Genomic DNA, 15,486 nt, shown 5'->3' with positions numbered 1-15,486 from the left:
TATAAGTACGAACAAAGATTATGGAGTAGATACAGGGGCACTAAAATAGAAACGCCAACCCAACACACTAGCTCATGGAATTTGACGCACAAATTCAACATGGAGAAAACGTGTCTTCACATGTTTTAAATTCGACTAGGTCTGCGAATGCACAGGTCTGATCTTCCATCAGACAATGCCATCATGCAGTCTGATCAAAACCAGTTTGACTGCAAAAGCAAATAGTCAAATCCCCTTACATTCCCTCGTGACACATTCTTGGCTTCCGAAAAGTGTCCATAACAACAGTCGAGATATCATACCAATTTGGATCTAATGCCTCGTAGATCGGAGATTGCCACATTTAATTCTAGAAAGATATCTGAAAACAATCGGTGGCAAGGGGGTGTAGGTAAAGAGTACCTGTCCGCGGGTCCCGTGGACGGGCTATTCTTATCCGTTATCGGTTTCCCCCTTTTATCGCCGCACTCAGCCTCGCATAACCGGCATAACCGAAAACGACCACGATCTCTCGCTTTTACGCCCGTGCCCGACACTAGCGATCTGCGTTCCTGCCCAGTGCTTGGTGTGTCCACCGGTGCCTGGCGACTGGCTGACAACCGAGGCATATAAGGTTAGCTAGACATGGATCGCCGTTTTAATAGGCAGGGGTAGATTCACACTCTGTTCAAGTCTTGGGATTGAAAGTGAGCTTCCTAGTGCGGAATACGGGGCCTTGGTGCCGAGCGCGCCGAGAGGGAATATTGTGTAGCGAGTTCCTTGGAAGCCGGCAGCCTAAATGTGAGGCTTCGCATAAGTAAGATTATCGAATTTTGGGGCTGATACCTACTCTTTGTCCTAATGGTCACATTATTTTTTGGCCTTCACTAAATAGAATTCGCTAGGCCTAATTGGTTCGGCTTAAGACGCCCAAAGAGCGGGCATCGGAAGTCCGAGTCACTCCCTACAGGGGTATCGAAAGTGTACATTGCAATTAAAGCAAGACTATATAATCTCCAATATAAATTGTAACAGAATTGTACTTCATATACAATTCGGAAAGTGCAGATCAATTGTAAAGTGCTCCGCAGATTTAAAGGAAAGAGAAAGCGGAAAGTACCAATGCTCGCGCTAGTACTGTATAGGTACAGCAATTTCCGACTACAAACACCTGGGGATGTCTCACTTAACGGTCACGCAGGGTAATTTGTGAATCATTGGTCAAATATATTAACTTAGTAAAATTACCCTTTGCAGGGGATGTGATTTGTTTTTTTGTCATACCACCTTTGATCCAGGAGTACTTATTCAGATTATATGTATCAACTCCCTTGGTAGATTGCTATACCAAAATTAAATCATCTAATACCAATACCACGCACAGACGGAAGTGCCCCGAACTTCTCCATAGAAAACAGAATAAATAATAAATAAATAAAAAGGGACAAACACCCAATCAGAATCGGGTTTTAGTTAGAATTGACCCTTTTTTAACTCCGACCCATGGACCCTCCCTTCCAGGGTTGACGGAGTCCATCCTAAATAGGTATAGCGTATGCTGATTTATGTTTTTTTCCATGTTTTCAATGTTTTCAATGTTTTCAGTCCATGGAATATCAGTATTAAATAACTAATTCGCCCCCCCTCTCTTCATTCCCCAGCGATCTTTGAACTGCTTTCGTTCTGTTCTAATTTTTTGCCCTCGCAGTGAATATAAACATTCACTTGCTGCCTGTCTTTTAATATACCCCCTTTTTTTTTTGGATTCCCCACACTTTCCCTCGTTTACCTGTGGCTTGGATTCAAATTCTTCATTCTTTCATTTCCGCTGTACATACCAACTGTACATAATGGTTCGCTTTGTGACACCTTTGGTCCTGGCCTCGCTGTCATTGACCGCTTTGGCCGCACAATCTTGCAACAACAGCAAGCAGTGCAAGGATGAGAAATACCCCTGCTGCTCTCGTGAGTGAATTCCATTCAAGACCACAATTTGTAGCTAACGGTCTATTCAATACAGAATATGGTGAGTGTGGTACGGGCGCCTACTGCCTTGGTGGTTGCGACCCTCTCGCCTCCTTCTCTCTCGATTCATGCGCCCCTATGCCCGTCTGCGTGAGCAAGACTTACAACTGGGACAACCTCGACAACTCCATCACCCAGGACAAGTACCTCGGTAACGCCAGCGCTGCCGATTGGACCTACAGCGGAAAGGAGGTCAAGACTGAGGATGGCAACCTGATCATGACCATGCCTGCCAAGAGTGTCGGTACTCTCTTCGCCAACAACCACTACATCTGGTACGGCAAGGTTTCCGGAAAGTTCAAGAGCTCCCGCGGCAAGGGTGTCGTGACTGCTTTCATTCTTCTCTCCGATGTCAAGGATGAGATCGACTACGAGTGGGTCGGTTCCGATTTGACCGCCGTGCAGACCAACTACTACTGGCAGGGTGTTCTGGACTGTAAGTTAAGAGAAGAAATATCTGATCCGTATCATCAATACTGACATAATGAACTAGGGCACAACAGTGGCAACGTCAGCGTGGAAGGTGAGGATACCTTCAACGACTGGCACACCTACGAGATCGACTGGACTCCCGAGAAGGTTGACTGGATCGTCGACGGCACCGTGGCCCGCACCCTGAAGAAGGCCGATACCTACAACGAGACCTCCAAGCAGTACGAATTCCCCCAGACACCCGCCCGTCTTCAGATGTCGCTCTGGCCCGCCGGTCAGCCCAGCAACGCCCAGGGTACAATCGACTGGGCTGGTGGTGTGATCGACTGGAACAGCGAGGATATCAAGAATGTCGGTTACGACTATGCCACCGTTGGCGAGGTCACCGTCAAGTGCTACGATCCTCCTTCCGATGCCACCAAGAAGGGCTCCAAGGCCTACGTCTACACCGATGCCGCTGCCATGGAGGGCGACATCTCCATCACCAACAACTCCACCGTTCTTGCCTCCCTCGGCGCCACCGGTCTCGACATGGATCTCGGTGCTGACAAGTCAAGCTCTTCCACCTCTAAGAATTCTTCATCCACCTCTGTGTCCAACAGCATCCCTACTAGCAAGGGAGGTTCCGGTGGCATGACCAGCAATGATTCCGATGGTTCCAGCTCCAGCTCCAGCTCTGGCACTTCCACCACCGATAACGAGGAGACTAGCACTTCCTCGGGCTTCACCCAGGGTACCACCACCCAGGACAGCGGTGCGGCCGGTCAGAATGAGCGTGTCCTCCGTGGATCGCTCTTTGGAGTCCTGGTGGCTCTTGTTGTCCTTGTGACGCTATAAATATTTTGCTGAACTGACCTATATATCACTGTTGTATCATTCTTATTTTCTTTCTTGCCGTGCTTATTGCATAGCATTGAGTACTTTTTTTGTTCACTACATATTGTGCGACTTCGCTTCGTGTCTATTTCTGACTGAACCTTGAACAAATCACCGAATGAATAACTTTGATTCCAAGGTTCTTATATCTTTTTCCCCCTTGGTGATGTTCAATGGTTGACTGCATACGCATCTGCACTTTTCCTCCCTGTTTTGTTTGATATACCTTCCCGGCGTTTTTTGGCCAATTCATGCAATGTACCGCTACTCTGGTAATGATCTGTGATTCCCTACACATGACTGGAAAATAGCCCTCAGGTCCATCGTGATCTTGTTCATATATGGGTGGTTTCTTCCCTAATTTCATACTCCTTATTTCTTTAATCCGCCTGTAGTACATGTATCACCATTTGTTGTAGATGCTTTCAATTCTCACATAGGTACATTCTTGCCATATTCGTCTCTTGATACAGGCAACCAAGCAGCCTCAAATTACCCATCCTTCCACTTGGCCCTCCTTAGGACAAAGCTCACAAGCCACCTTCAAACTCATTCCATGGGCGGTATCAAAGCTTTCCTCCTCCCCGACACAAATCAGGTAAGCCATGCGAGCATACCGTTCCACCTGCATCGCCCTCTCAGGCGCAACCTCAAGCAAAGACCTGCGGAGGAGAAGCAACGCAACAACAATATCATCCATGGGGAGCCCCCATTTCTTAACAACAAGCGGCCCCTCCACACCATCCTCCAACCCAGATCCCTCAAGCACAAATCCAACTGCTGCAAGAGCCCGATTCACAGCCTCCCCGGCTTCTTCCGGCCGCTTTTGTCTTTCATAAACCCCAGCAATCAAAATAAGCGGCTCCCACAATCCAAGTCGCAGCACCTGCTCCAGCGGATGCGGATACGTCTCAGCCAGACGCTCAATAAGCGTCTCAGCCCGCGTTAGGCTAGGCCCATTCGAGCCGTTTTCCAGTGCCATAGCGATCTGCGCACGCTGCCTGACCCGTGTCTCGAGAACGCGCGGCTCAGTCACACTGACGTCGGCGCATATGGCACAACAACACTCGAAGCCCCAGTGGCGGAAGTCCATGGGCTGGTGTTCAGGGGCGGGGAGCAGATACCAGATTTTCAACTCGGTGTTTGCGGGGATATCGACAGCTGCGCGGATGATCATCATGTCGCCGATGAAGGCGCGGTGTGCGTTGCTCATGCATGAGTGGTTGATTGCTGAGGCGTAAGGCCAGATGCCACAGTTGTGCAGCGCGTCAGGGTTCCTGCTTGCATCGCACGCGTCGTGGATATGGTCTGCTCCCGAAGAGGTCGGGCTGCCAAAGCTGTTGAGGGAGATTATGCAAGCAATTTGGAATCTGCGGGTTAGGAAGGGTGATTGGTTAGCTCGAGATGTTTAAGATGGAGTGGTTTGTTTCTTGTTTACGTGTCTATCACCGGCTTGCCATCAACGGGGCCCGTTGAGACCTGCTTGGATCCGCTACTGTGGAGGTCAGTCACTGCTGGTGCTAATGATGGGTTCTTGTACAGCGTTTCAATGATCGACGATGCGAGCGCAGCTTGGCCTCCACGGGTGATCGTCCGGGTTTCGGTGTTGATATGGAGGGTGCTGCTCCACCTTGGTCTGCTAGGATGCTCGGTTGCATATGCAAAGGCTTTCTCGCAGAGAAGTAAATCACCAGCCTTGACTGCCTCAGTTGTGAATAGGCCTCGTCCTTGGGACTTGGTTTGCCGGACTGTCACTGGGCCAATCCATGCCGCATGGTCCAATAGTGGCGGGTAGGTTTTCGACGCTTTCTCTTGCATCTTCTTGAATTTGTATCCGCCCTTCTTTTGCTCTGCAAAGCGTGCAATGGCTTCTCGAAAATCATTCCTGGCACCGACGTCTTCTGGGTGTTTCTTGCAGAGTTTCGTGAATACATCGCAGCTTTCTCGGAACCTTTTCAGACGGTACAGGGTTTGGGCTTTGCCCCTAAGAGCTTTCTCGGATTCTGGGCCTGCTGGAACGGCGTCGAGATCACGCAAAGATGCATCCCACTCATCGACCTGGAAGAAGGCCAGGCCCCGGTAGTACAGAAGGTAATGCGTCTCCTCCTCTGTCGGCGAACACTCCAATGCTTTGGAGTAACTGTCATTCTGGTCAGCATTGTTCGCTGTCAAACAATCTACTGGGACTTTACTATTCAGTGGCAGAATAGAATTTTCCCCGGTTGAGATACTCGGTACCCATGCTTAGCCAATCCCCGGCCATCCACTGAGATGTTTCATCCTCTGGGAGCCGCTCTCGCCAAGCTGATGGAACCATCTTGTCGGACATTGAGATGAACATGATATCAGAAACGTGATCAACTTTGACTCCGTATTCGGCATCGAACGTCAAAGTCAAGTAAGGCTCCTTCACAAGCAAAATCTGTCCTTTATCAACAGAGCCATCTTGGCAGCGGAGCTTCTCGTTCAACATTTGGAGCGGGATCGCATGATTCTGTTCGTCTTCCACGATGACTGTAATCGCAGCCACCTTGTCTGCCTGGGTGATTGATCTGAGCAGAATGTAAGAGCCCCTGTGATGAGTTTCAAGAAGCAAATCTTTCACCATAATCTTGTTCAGGCCTTTCAACGGAGCGAGACACGGTGGATAGATGGGAGGGGCAAAAGAGACATCCACCGTGTTGGCACTACCTCGGCCGCGTGATTGGCTTTTGCTCGCCTTCTTCCGACTCTTGAATCGTTGCAAGAGTTCATCGCGTGTCATTGTTGGCTTGAATTGCATGCCCTTGAGAGCCTCGGCGGTTTCAAGGGCCCGGCTATGCTCGTTCAAGAGCTTCTCGCTCTCTGGGTCCTGGAGAAACCTGTCCATCTTTGAAGTCTTTACTTCCTTTTGGGGAGTTAGTCTACTGATGGGATAAACAACTGATGAAGCTTGATGCCTACCGAGATATCGAGGATAGATTCGATCAAAATGAGTGATGAAGCAAAGTGATTAGGTGAAGTGAACAGCGAGAGAGCAAAGCACCAAGGCACGTGGATAACAAATTTAGGTAAACATCGGAATCTCTTACTCTAAATTAGCAACTGTGACCTTCGAATGCTCTAACTGGGATGATACAACCTAGTTTGTGCACATAGTGTTTATACCATGTCAGAAATTTGCCTAGATCAGGCTATGGAGTGAAATAAGAGCCTGTCTGCCCATATCCATGAGGCTATACTAAAAGATGCCTTGAGTAATTTAGTTTAAGCACAAAGTACGTGGATCCCTTATAGAAGAGGTCATATAGCTGTTTTATGATGAGCGATGGCTACATATAAGCAGTCTTTTATCTTTTTATTCCAGTATCTAACTACATAACAATCCAGATAATTATTGTCGAAGAGTTTTATTGCACTCGACATGAGAATTGGGACTACAAGGTACAGCAATCAGCTGAGCAAGACAGCCCTCTTTCCATGTATGATAGCCTCATATAATGCTCTAGATATTCACAGGTAAGAACATTAGTCTATCATAGCTTGTGGTATTTAGTATTTGGCTTTGTTCATGGCATCTGTTTGATTCCCTTTATCTCACCATGCTGCCTTCCATAACAGTTCTTTCATTTTTTTTAACATCTTGCAGAGCATATGGTCTACACAGCATACTCTTCCAAGTAACTGGCATTAGCTCAACATATTTTTACTCCCAATAAATATCTTGACCTTGTGCCTCAGACCTTGTACATAACCTGTGGACAGTTATCTCTTTCACAGTGAATCATATAAACAAAATTATATGGAGTAAATAGGGTAGCAACATAGAAATTCTCAATCTAGCCCACTTTTGCTTCCATGTCACTGCGCTATACAGCCTGGCTTTATTCACTATACTCTATCAAAGGGAATTACTTCATCACTGCGCAATGCCCATTTGTATATGGATTTCCAACCTTTCAGTTCTGGGACATGTTCTAGAGTTCTCGAACATCTCACTCAACCGTACAGGTTTGCCATATGATAACAAAAGTCATCCTGGTTAGTCTCATACTACAAAGCTCAGTTCAGAGTTCACACCACAATCAACCGATCGCCCTTTCACGGTTCACAGAGAGAAGATCCAACCAGCAGCGAGCGCAAACAGACATTCTACCTCGACCATTTCAACACAAAATAAAGCTTTTAACGCAGACGGCAATTAGCCTCGTGTGGCATTCACAGCTTGTTCAATATGTGTCTATTTGTTGAGACCAACTACAATTGCAAGCATACATACTTCGAGCTCTACCTCTTTTGCCGCGAAATCTTCCATCAACTGAACCGTATCAACGATCCGGAGCAGCTTAGAGACTACGCTTTGCCCTTTGACCCCGATTGTCCTACCTGCCAGCCATACACAATCACCTTGAGGCCAACCACCCTTCCGGATGTTGGTTGTCTGAATGTAATGTTGGAGAGTAATATTGTGCACAAGATAATGGATATGGTGGAGAGCTGTCCTGATTGTAATACCAAGGCATTGTGATTTGGATTTGTGCTTTTGTTATGATATGGGTTGGAGATAAACATGTTTGGCGATGAAGTGACATGTATGTCTATTGAAGATTTACTAGGCAATATTGAAGGCACAGGAGAGAATACCACCCAAAATACCAACGCTTATTTCTAATAGGTATAGTATCAGCTATAAACGGATGTTCAAGTAAATGAAAGTTTTGAATTGCGTATAAGTATGTATGATGATGAAACCCCGAAATATTCACAGTGTGGCCTAATACAGAAATCAATACAATATGAAAAGTGTCGAGTGACGACTATCGTTTAGTGAGCAGCACCACATCCACAATCATCGGCTGATCGCTTCCTGAAGTCTCCATGGTAAGTGTCTAGTCCATCGGTATGGAAGTTCAATCCCAGGCGGTCACCCATCCAGTCGTATGATTGCAAGGCTCCAGACTTGGTGTCTTGTAGCATCTTCGTGACATTTTCGACATTGAGATCAAGGTAGTCAGCGAGGAAGTTTCCGACGTCGGTGTTCTCGTGGTTGCCAACCAATGGCCAAGCGTCCTTGCTAGACGACACGTAGATGTTGACGTCAACAGCTATAACAAAATTAGCATACTATCATAGGTCACTGCTCGAGACTATCTTACCAGAATGTCCATGAGTACTCCAGCCGACCTGGGCGCGGCGGCTGATCATATCTGCGAACACATACGCCGTGGTGACTTGGGGGTCTGGGTGGAGCAAGGCATCTACTTCTTTGTCTGTAGCATCATCGATACCAAGCCCATCCTTCAGAAGGGTTTGCCGGACCCAAGCCTGCTTAGTCGAATCCTTGGCGTCCTTGCCCGGCCCAGAATTATATTCCTTTAGTCGAGCGGCAAGGTATTCGCCAGAGTGGCTTGCCTTGTCCAGGACATTCGGAAGCCACAAGTACTCGGGGTAGCTCTTGTGCAGCTGTCGTGCTGCGGCAAGACCACCGGTCTCGTGGTCGGATGTGCTCACAATCACGCCAGGAGTTGAGTCATTCTCTAGGAACTCGAGCGCGGCAGCAAATGCTCTGTCATATGCCAGTACCTCGTGAACCTGGGCGGCAGGATCATTGCCATGGCCGGCATGGTCGATTCGAGAGCCCTCGATTAGGACGAAGAACCCTTGCTCACTGTCCTCGGTGGCCTTACTCAAGGCCTTCAAGGCAGTGCGAGTCATCTCCTCCAAAGAGGGATAGGTCTCATTTTGAGTACGTCGATCAATCTCGTACGGGATATCCCCGTGAGCGAAGAGGCCTAGTAGCGGTAAAGTGGCATTATCGCCGCCCTTGAGGCTATCGAAGCCTGCACGGTCATTGATATAATCAAATCCATTCTGAGAAGCAACCTTGATCAAATCGTGATCATCACCACGGCAGCTGCCAGCCTGTGAGTTGGGCAAAAAATGGCACCGTCCACCACCAAGCAGAAGATCTACGACCCGGCCGAGAGGGTGTTCTCCAACCTCTTGGGCGGCAATCAAATCTTCATAGTTCCGCATGTTGGCATGCGCGGCGAAGCATGCTGGAGTCGCATCTGTCAGGCGGGTAGTTACAACCAGGCCAGTCTTATAGCCCGCCAACGCAGCCGCCTCGAGCACGGTCCCACAAGGCGAGTGGTCGGGAAGCACTGAGATGGCAGAATTGTAACTCTTGCGACCGCACGAAAAAGCGGTTGCTCCAGCTGCAGAGTCTGTCACCAAGCTAGAGCTTGACCGTGTGCGCGAAGTTCCAATGTAATGCTTGTCCAAGACCAGAATGTCATCGAATGGCAGATCATGCGTGTATTGCCGGAAGCTTCGAGTCAGCGAGAGACTAGTAGGCCCCATACCATCAGAAACCATGAATATCATGTTCCGCTTGCCCGTCGGCTTGCCCCCAGGGCCCCAGGTTGTGTTTGACCCATGATGGGGTTGAGGCTCCGCTAACTTGTGTGGGTAAAGCACAGCCAGCACAATCACCAAGATTGTTGCAATGACGGCCCAGGAAAACACTCCAATTTCCCGCCAGGAAGGCCAGACTCGTCGGTTATTTTCAGTGGCCGTTCGCTCACCGGTTAGGAGAGCGTACTCCTCCTCTTCATTTCGGATCGACGAGCCGTCGTCAGAGGACACGCGAGGAGCTAGGAGGGACTCTTCCCGCGCCATAGCTGTAAAGACAGAATCGGAATAAGTAATAGAATCGGGCTGACCTCGGTACGATATACTGGGGAAAGGTGGGGACAGATCGGCAAGGTCGAGAGCTTCGATTGCGACCTTACCAGGTTGTTATGACCCTGAGTGACCCTGAGCCGTGGGGGCGGAGTTCGGGAGATAAGGATAAGATAACAGGGCTCACATGATACGTCCCGAGGTCACGTTCCTGCATCATGTAACTATGCAACCTGTAAGAACTACATCTACCCTTTTGTACAACCGGGGAATGCAGGGAGAAGAATTGTTTCGTTTTGAATCGGCCTAGGCTATATACGCAAATTATCTATATAATACATACCATTCCCAAGATAACCTATAACACCCTAGAGAGGTCTAGCCTTCCACCCAATAGGAATCATGGCAGCGGCAATCTCAGCTACACCACGCTCTGTAGCAAGCAAATTGAACTGCGCAGCCGCATTTCGGGTATCGAGTATATCCACCCGAATTCCCAACGAGTTGATGTGACGCTTAGTTTCAGGTGAGAGCGGGAACATCGAGCCACCAAGACCAAGAATGAGCATATCTGTGGCGGAACTGTTAGAAAATCCAAGGGCGAGTTTGCGATCAGGCTCAAATATGTCATATCCGTGGATGGAAGCACATATCCGGGATCAAAAAAGCAAGAAGAGCGAACATACCAGGCTTTGGCCAGACAAGACTCAACAACCCCCAGACTGACTCATCAAGCTCAAACTGCCCTTTAGAATTGAGCATGGCATCCTTGGCTACACGATCGCTCTCTGCGCCCTCGACAGCCTTCCACGGCCGCCACGCAAATGCCTCACCGCCGACCAGCAGCAGCCCATCGCCGTTGGTAAGCTTGACACCATTGTTAAGATGGAACCCAGAATCGAGGCATGCATCAATGGCCGTCGTTGGCGCAGGGATGTTGCCCAACACGTTCAATGCATCAAAGTTTGTCTGAGTGTCTTCTTTGGACTCTGGGCCGCGGTCGCGGCTGACGGGTTTGTGCGCGTGCGAGCGAGGAATCATGCGGGTTGGTCGTATAGGTGAGCTATAGTTGCGGTGTGTTGAGGGTGTTTTGGTGCTGGGATTTGAGACGAGGCATGGTGCTGCAGTTGCTGATGGGATCTGGCAGAATCGAGTCAAGTTCGAGGTGCGACGGGTGTTGACTAGGGAGGTGCGCAGGACACGCAAGAGTTGCGGCGATGGTGTATGCATTGATGTGATGTGGTCGACAAAGCGGCTGGTTCGGGTTGGTTCTGTGTTGTATACCCTCCTGGTGATGTAGTGGCTCCAGAAGGTTGACTGTGAGTGTCACGTGAAATAAAGCTCCGGAGTCTTGGCAAAGAGAGCTAGCGGCCCCGAGACCTACATATCGACACACACTAACGCACCTCTGCAAGAGTTTAAACGTATCACGCAGTAAGGTGTATCAAGGATATACATTCATAGCAAGAAGAACTGTTAGACATTCTATAGAAACTGAGAGTGGCTCTATGTAGAGTGGGCATGGACTTGAGTTGAACCCCTGGTATGTCAGATATAAACGCAAGCAGACAAGCAAGTAGTAACGATCGACGTTAATTGAATTTTTCTTATATTAATATTGAGCCTAGCAATTAATCTATTTTGATTTTGCAGGAGTCCCAACCCTGACCCTCTGCGCCCTGGATTCATAGGAAACAAGGACAAGAGAGATGATAACATCGTACGCGTCGTAGACCCAAAACGCCAACAAACAAAACAAAAAAGAGAGAAAAAGAAAGAAAACGATACCTTCAAGGACGAACGAACCGAAAAATGAGAAATAAGCAAGAAAAATGAGAGGCTCTCACCCCTCGAGATGAGACATCAAACTTGATCTCATGTTGCCTCCGATCATTACTGCCTCTGGGAACTTTTCTTGTAAGAATATGGAAAAACGTATGAACATGTTGAAGATTAAACAAGAGTCATTCCCTGTCCCTATTTTAGCGGTCCAGGGATTACTGATTTAGTTGGTTCGGTGACCGACAACGTTGCGGTCTTCATCCGATTGACTGGAGCTGTCATCGCTTGTGGTTGCAGTGCGGATTCGCTCGGCTAGGACCTGAGCTTCTGCCATAGCCTTTTGGGCGCGGATCTGCTTACGCCACATGCTGGCGTAGCGGCCCTTCATAGCCAGGAGCTCTTCGTGGGTGCCGCTTTCAGCCACTTGACCCTCTGACAAGACCAAGATGCGGTCTGCAGTAGTGATGGTGCTGAGACGATGAGCGATTACCAGCATGGTGCGACCCCGTGAAAGGGTAGAAAGCGCCCTTTGGATATGCTCCTCGGTATCTGTGTCTAGAGCTGCGGTTGCCTCATCTAATAGAATTATGCGCGGATTCTTGATGATGGTGCGAGCGATAGCTACACGTTGCTTCTCGCCACCGCTAAGCCGTAGGCCACGCTCTCCAACCTTGGTGTTGTAACCGTCGGGGAAAGCAAGAATCTTATCGTGAATGCTAGCAGCGCGGCAAGCCTCGAAAACATCCTCATCAGTGGCGTCCTGCCTGGCGTACTTCAAATTGTACATCAAAGTCTCGTTGAAAAGTACAGTGTCCTGAGGCACCACACCAATGTTCTGGCGGAGTGAGTCGATCGTGATGTCCCGTACATCATGCCCATCGATACAGATACGTCCATTCCCGGAGTTGTAAAACCTGAACAAGAGGCGGAAGACGGTGGACTTACCTCCGCCAGACTCACCAACCAAGGCGGTGGTGGTTCCCGGCTGGCAGTGGAAGGTAAGGCCGTTCAACGCGGGCTTGCGCGCATCGTAAGCAAACTCAACATCCTCGAACTTGATGTCACCATTGCACGTGGCCAACGGGGTAGCACTAGGGCTATCGACCACAGTTGGCTGCTCACGGAACAATTCTAGCAGGCGTTCGGCATTGATTAATGCGGATTGGATAGATCGATAAAAGGTGCCAAAGAAATTGAGCGGGCCCTGGAGTTGGACCATATAGGCCAGTAAAGACACGAACTTTCCCACAGGGCGCTGGCCAGTAGCAACCTGGTATGCACAAATGAAGCACATTACCAATAAGCCCATCATAAACACGGTGTTTTGACAGGTGTTCAGCAGTGTTAGAGAGAACAGCACGTGGTATTCGGCTTTCTGGAAGTCACCCACGGCGCCCCGGTACCGGTTGAATTCGTACTGTTCGGCGTTGAAGTATTTCACTGTCTCATATGAGACCATGGAGTCATTCCTAGAAAGAGCATAAGTTAGTCCCACATATTGTATCATGCATGGCCTCGGTTCTGACTTACTTGACGGCATCTTCTTGTCGCGAGGCATTGACCATCTGTCTTCTGATCTCTGCTCTCCACTGAGCCATGCGAATAGTGACATAGAGATAACCAAAGGTGGAAATCCCGACAGCTAGAGCATAGTAGACATCAAATGCGACCATGAAGTACACAATCGCAATCACAAGATCGACAAGCATTGGCACCACCTGAAAGGTGACCTGCTCAAGGAAAGTATTGATCGAACTGCCCTTGCTTAGGGCGGACAGGACTTCGCCAGTCTTTTTTCCAAGATGGAAGTCTAAGCTGAGGCTATGGACGTGTTCAAACGCAGCGGTGGAGAGCTCCATGTAAGAATACTGGCTCACAGGAATCCAGAGGCTAGAGCGCAGGGAGCTGAGTAAGCCCTGGCTGCCCTGCAACCATCGGTACAGCACATATAGGCAGATTTGAAGCCATGGCACTTGGAAGTCCTCGCCCTCACCCTTGGTAAGAGAACCTGTAATGACTCCGATCTGGTTGGGTACCAAGACGTTAACTACTCGCTGACATATGAGGAGCAAAAAACAAAACGTGACAATTAGTTGCAGGCGGCGGGATTTGGACGGCCATAAGTATGGGAAAAATAGCGAGTACCCGCTCAGGTACTCCCACCAACTGGTGGAAGGAATAGTCGTCGGACGCACCCATGGATCGGCAGGTTTGGAAGTTTCGGGCTGGGGAGTTCCGTTTGTCGAGCCATACGAGTGACCATTGGCAGTTCCGTTCCCATGCCCGTTCCCGTTGCCATTTTCTGCGCCACCGGATTCCAAAAGGCCCGTGGCTTCTGTGGCTCCATTCGTCCGTTGGCTTGCCTTCTGGTGACTCTTGATGCTGAATGATTGACAGGCGTAGAGAAGAACCAGTGCAAACAAGATAAGGATGCGTACACTATTCGATCCCACTTCCAGGGACTCCCAGAGTGTGATGCTTCTGCGGACCCGACCCCCTTCTGGGTCCCCAACGATTGGCTCGTGATGAACCGAGGTGTAGATTGAGAGGGAGGTGCTAACAATAACTAATTCGATCGGAATGGCGACCGACCAACAGACAAATTGAGCGAGAGTGGGCGAGGGAGATGTGTCTAGCATTGCCATGAGCAGCACTGCGTAGACGAAGAACGAGCCGACGACGTAGATCTGTGATAGTGTCAACAGCTGTCGAGAAACACCAAACCATTTGAAAAGAACGTACCACAAACGACTGTCCTCGCCACCAGTTCTCTGACCTAGCCACCATCACATGTACGATATAGATAGTTGCATCCACAATGAAGGTCAGGAGAATGGCCACGGAGAGCAAATTGAAAACTCGTTTGACGTTCCGCGAGAACTCCTGGGATTTGTAGGCGGGCACGGTTCGAGTTCGCTGAGGGAGTGGTCGCCCTCCAGGGCCAAAGTATTGAGATTCATGCTTGCTGGCTTTCCTCGCAGCGATGGTAGTGTTAGCCACGAAGGCCACGACAAAGAGGATAAGAAGGAAGATTGGGTAAGAGGTGCGCAAGTATTCCAGCAGCTCAAGGGCTGCATGGGGATCCATTGCCCACTAAATATCCCAGAGATGAGTGTTTCAAACAAGGTCCATGACAGGAGTGCCTCCTCGAAAGAAAGGTAGGAAAGGGAGGCCGGGTTCGGATCGGAAAGGACTGGACGGGTGTGAACGACGGGTATGGCGAAAGATCGACGCGTGGAATGGGAGAACTTCCAAGGATGGAGACAACCTCAACAGGTTTCCACGTGGAAATTTGAAGAAAAATGAAGTAAGATATTATGGAGATTTCGAAACAGAAGCAAACATAAAAGAAATAAGAATGAAAAAGAAAATATAATGTTATTTTTCCTTATTTTTTTCCTTATGTTTTCCCCCTACTGTTTTTTCTTCTTCCTTTTCCAAAGCTTTTAAGTATTTTTTTTTGAAGCAGGAAAAAGGTTGAATCTTTTTTAAAAAGAAAAAGAAGGAAAAGAGGCAAAGAATATATATATAAATATCAAATGTCTAGGTCTAAAATGACGGTGTGGATTGCAGGTTGCTGCAGCTAAAAAACAAGGGGATCCACTGATATATATAACTCACCTAAAGCTTCCGAGTCTCTTTTATACATATCTTCCCCGAGTTACTCTTTTGGGCATGTTTGTCTCCAATAGTTGAATTCTTAATCTAAGCTAATCAATATAGAGCCTT

The 15,486-nt window shown here is 48.6% G+C and overlaps 5 protein-coding genes across 5 annotated transcripts; 1 reads left to right on the top strand and 4 right to left on the bottom strand.

The window, feature by feature from the left end:
* Nucleotides 1-1,829: 1,829 nt before the first annotated feature.
* On the top strand, nt 1,830-3,273 carry utr2 (putative cell wall glucanase (Utr2); the record flags this gene model as incomplete). The annotated part of the gene is made up of 3 exons (XM_056720530.1): nt 1,830-1,944; nt 2,000-2,440; nt 2,498-3,273. The coding sequence occupies 3 exons, from the start codon at nt 1,830-1,832 to the stop codon at nt 3,271-3,273; spliced, it is 1,332 nt and encodes a 443-aa protein (XP_056584665.1).
* Nucleotides 3,274-3,799: 526 nt separating this feature from the next.
* On the bottom strand, nt 3,800-6,181 carry N7517_002799 (Tetratricopeptide-like helical; the record flags this gene model as incomplete). Its single annotated transcript, XM_056720529.1, has 3 exons — nt 3,800-4,682; nt 4,751-5,452; nt 5,505-6,181. The coding sequence occupies 3 exons, from the start codon at nt 6,179-6,181 to the stop codon at nt 3,800-3,802; spliced, it is 2,262 nt and encodes a 753-aa protein (XP_056584664.1).
* Nucleotides 6,182-8,115: 1,934 nt separating this feature from the next.
* Nucleotides 8,116-9,972, bottom strand: N7517_002798 (NADH dehydrogenase 1 alpha subcomplex assembly factor 3; the record flags this gene model as incomplete). Its single annotated transcript, XM_056720528.1, has 2 exons — nt 8,116-8,396; nt 8,448-9,972. 2 exons carry the CDS (start codon nt 9,970-9,972, stop codon nt 8,116-8,118), a joined length of 1,806 nt encoding a protein of 601 aa, XP_056584663.1.
* Nucleotides 9,973-10,343: 371 nt separating this feature from the next.
* Nucleotides 10,344-11,205, bottom strand: N7517_002797 (Mth938-like domain-containing protein; the record flags this gene model as incomplete). The annotated part of the gene is made up of 2 exons (XM_056720527.1): nt 10,344-10,546; nt 10,662-11,205. 2 exons carry the CDS (start codon nt 11,203-11,205, stop codon nt 10,344-10,346), a joined length of 747 nt encoding a protein of 248 aa, XP_056584662.1.
* Nucleotides 11,206-11,980: 775 nt separating this feature from the next.
* On the bottom strand, nt 11,981-14,844 carry hmt1 (putative vacuolar ABC heavy metal transporter (Hmt1); the record flags this gene model as incomplete). The annotated part of the gene is made up of 3 exons (XM_056720526.1): nt 11,981-13,226; nt 13,288-14,444; nt 14,500-14,844. 3 exons carry the CDS (start codon nt 14,842-14,844, stop codon nt 11,981-11,983), a joined length of 2,748 nt encoding a protein of 915 aa, XP_056584661.1.
* Between the last annotated feature and the right edge of the window lie 642 nt (nt 14,845-15,486).

The sequence above is a fragment of the Penicillium concentricum genome (assembly GCF_028827145.1).
Source record: "Penicillium concentricum strain IBT 3081 chromosome Unknown utg000001l_segment0_segment0, whole genome shotgun sequence".
NCBI classification, from domain to species: Eukaryota; Fungi; Ascomycota; class Eurotiomycetes; order Eurotiales; family Aspergillaceae; genus Penicillium; species Penicillium concentricum.
The sequence above is the reverse complement of the archived record's forward strand: the minus strand, read 5'-3'. Positions and strand labels throughout refer to the sequence as shown.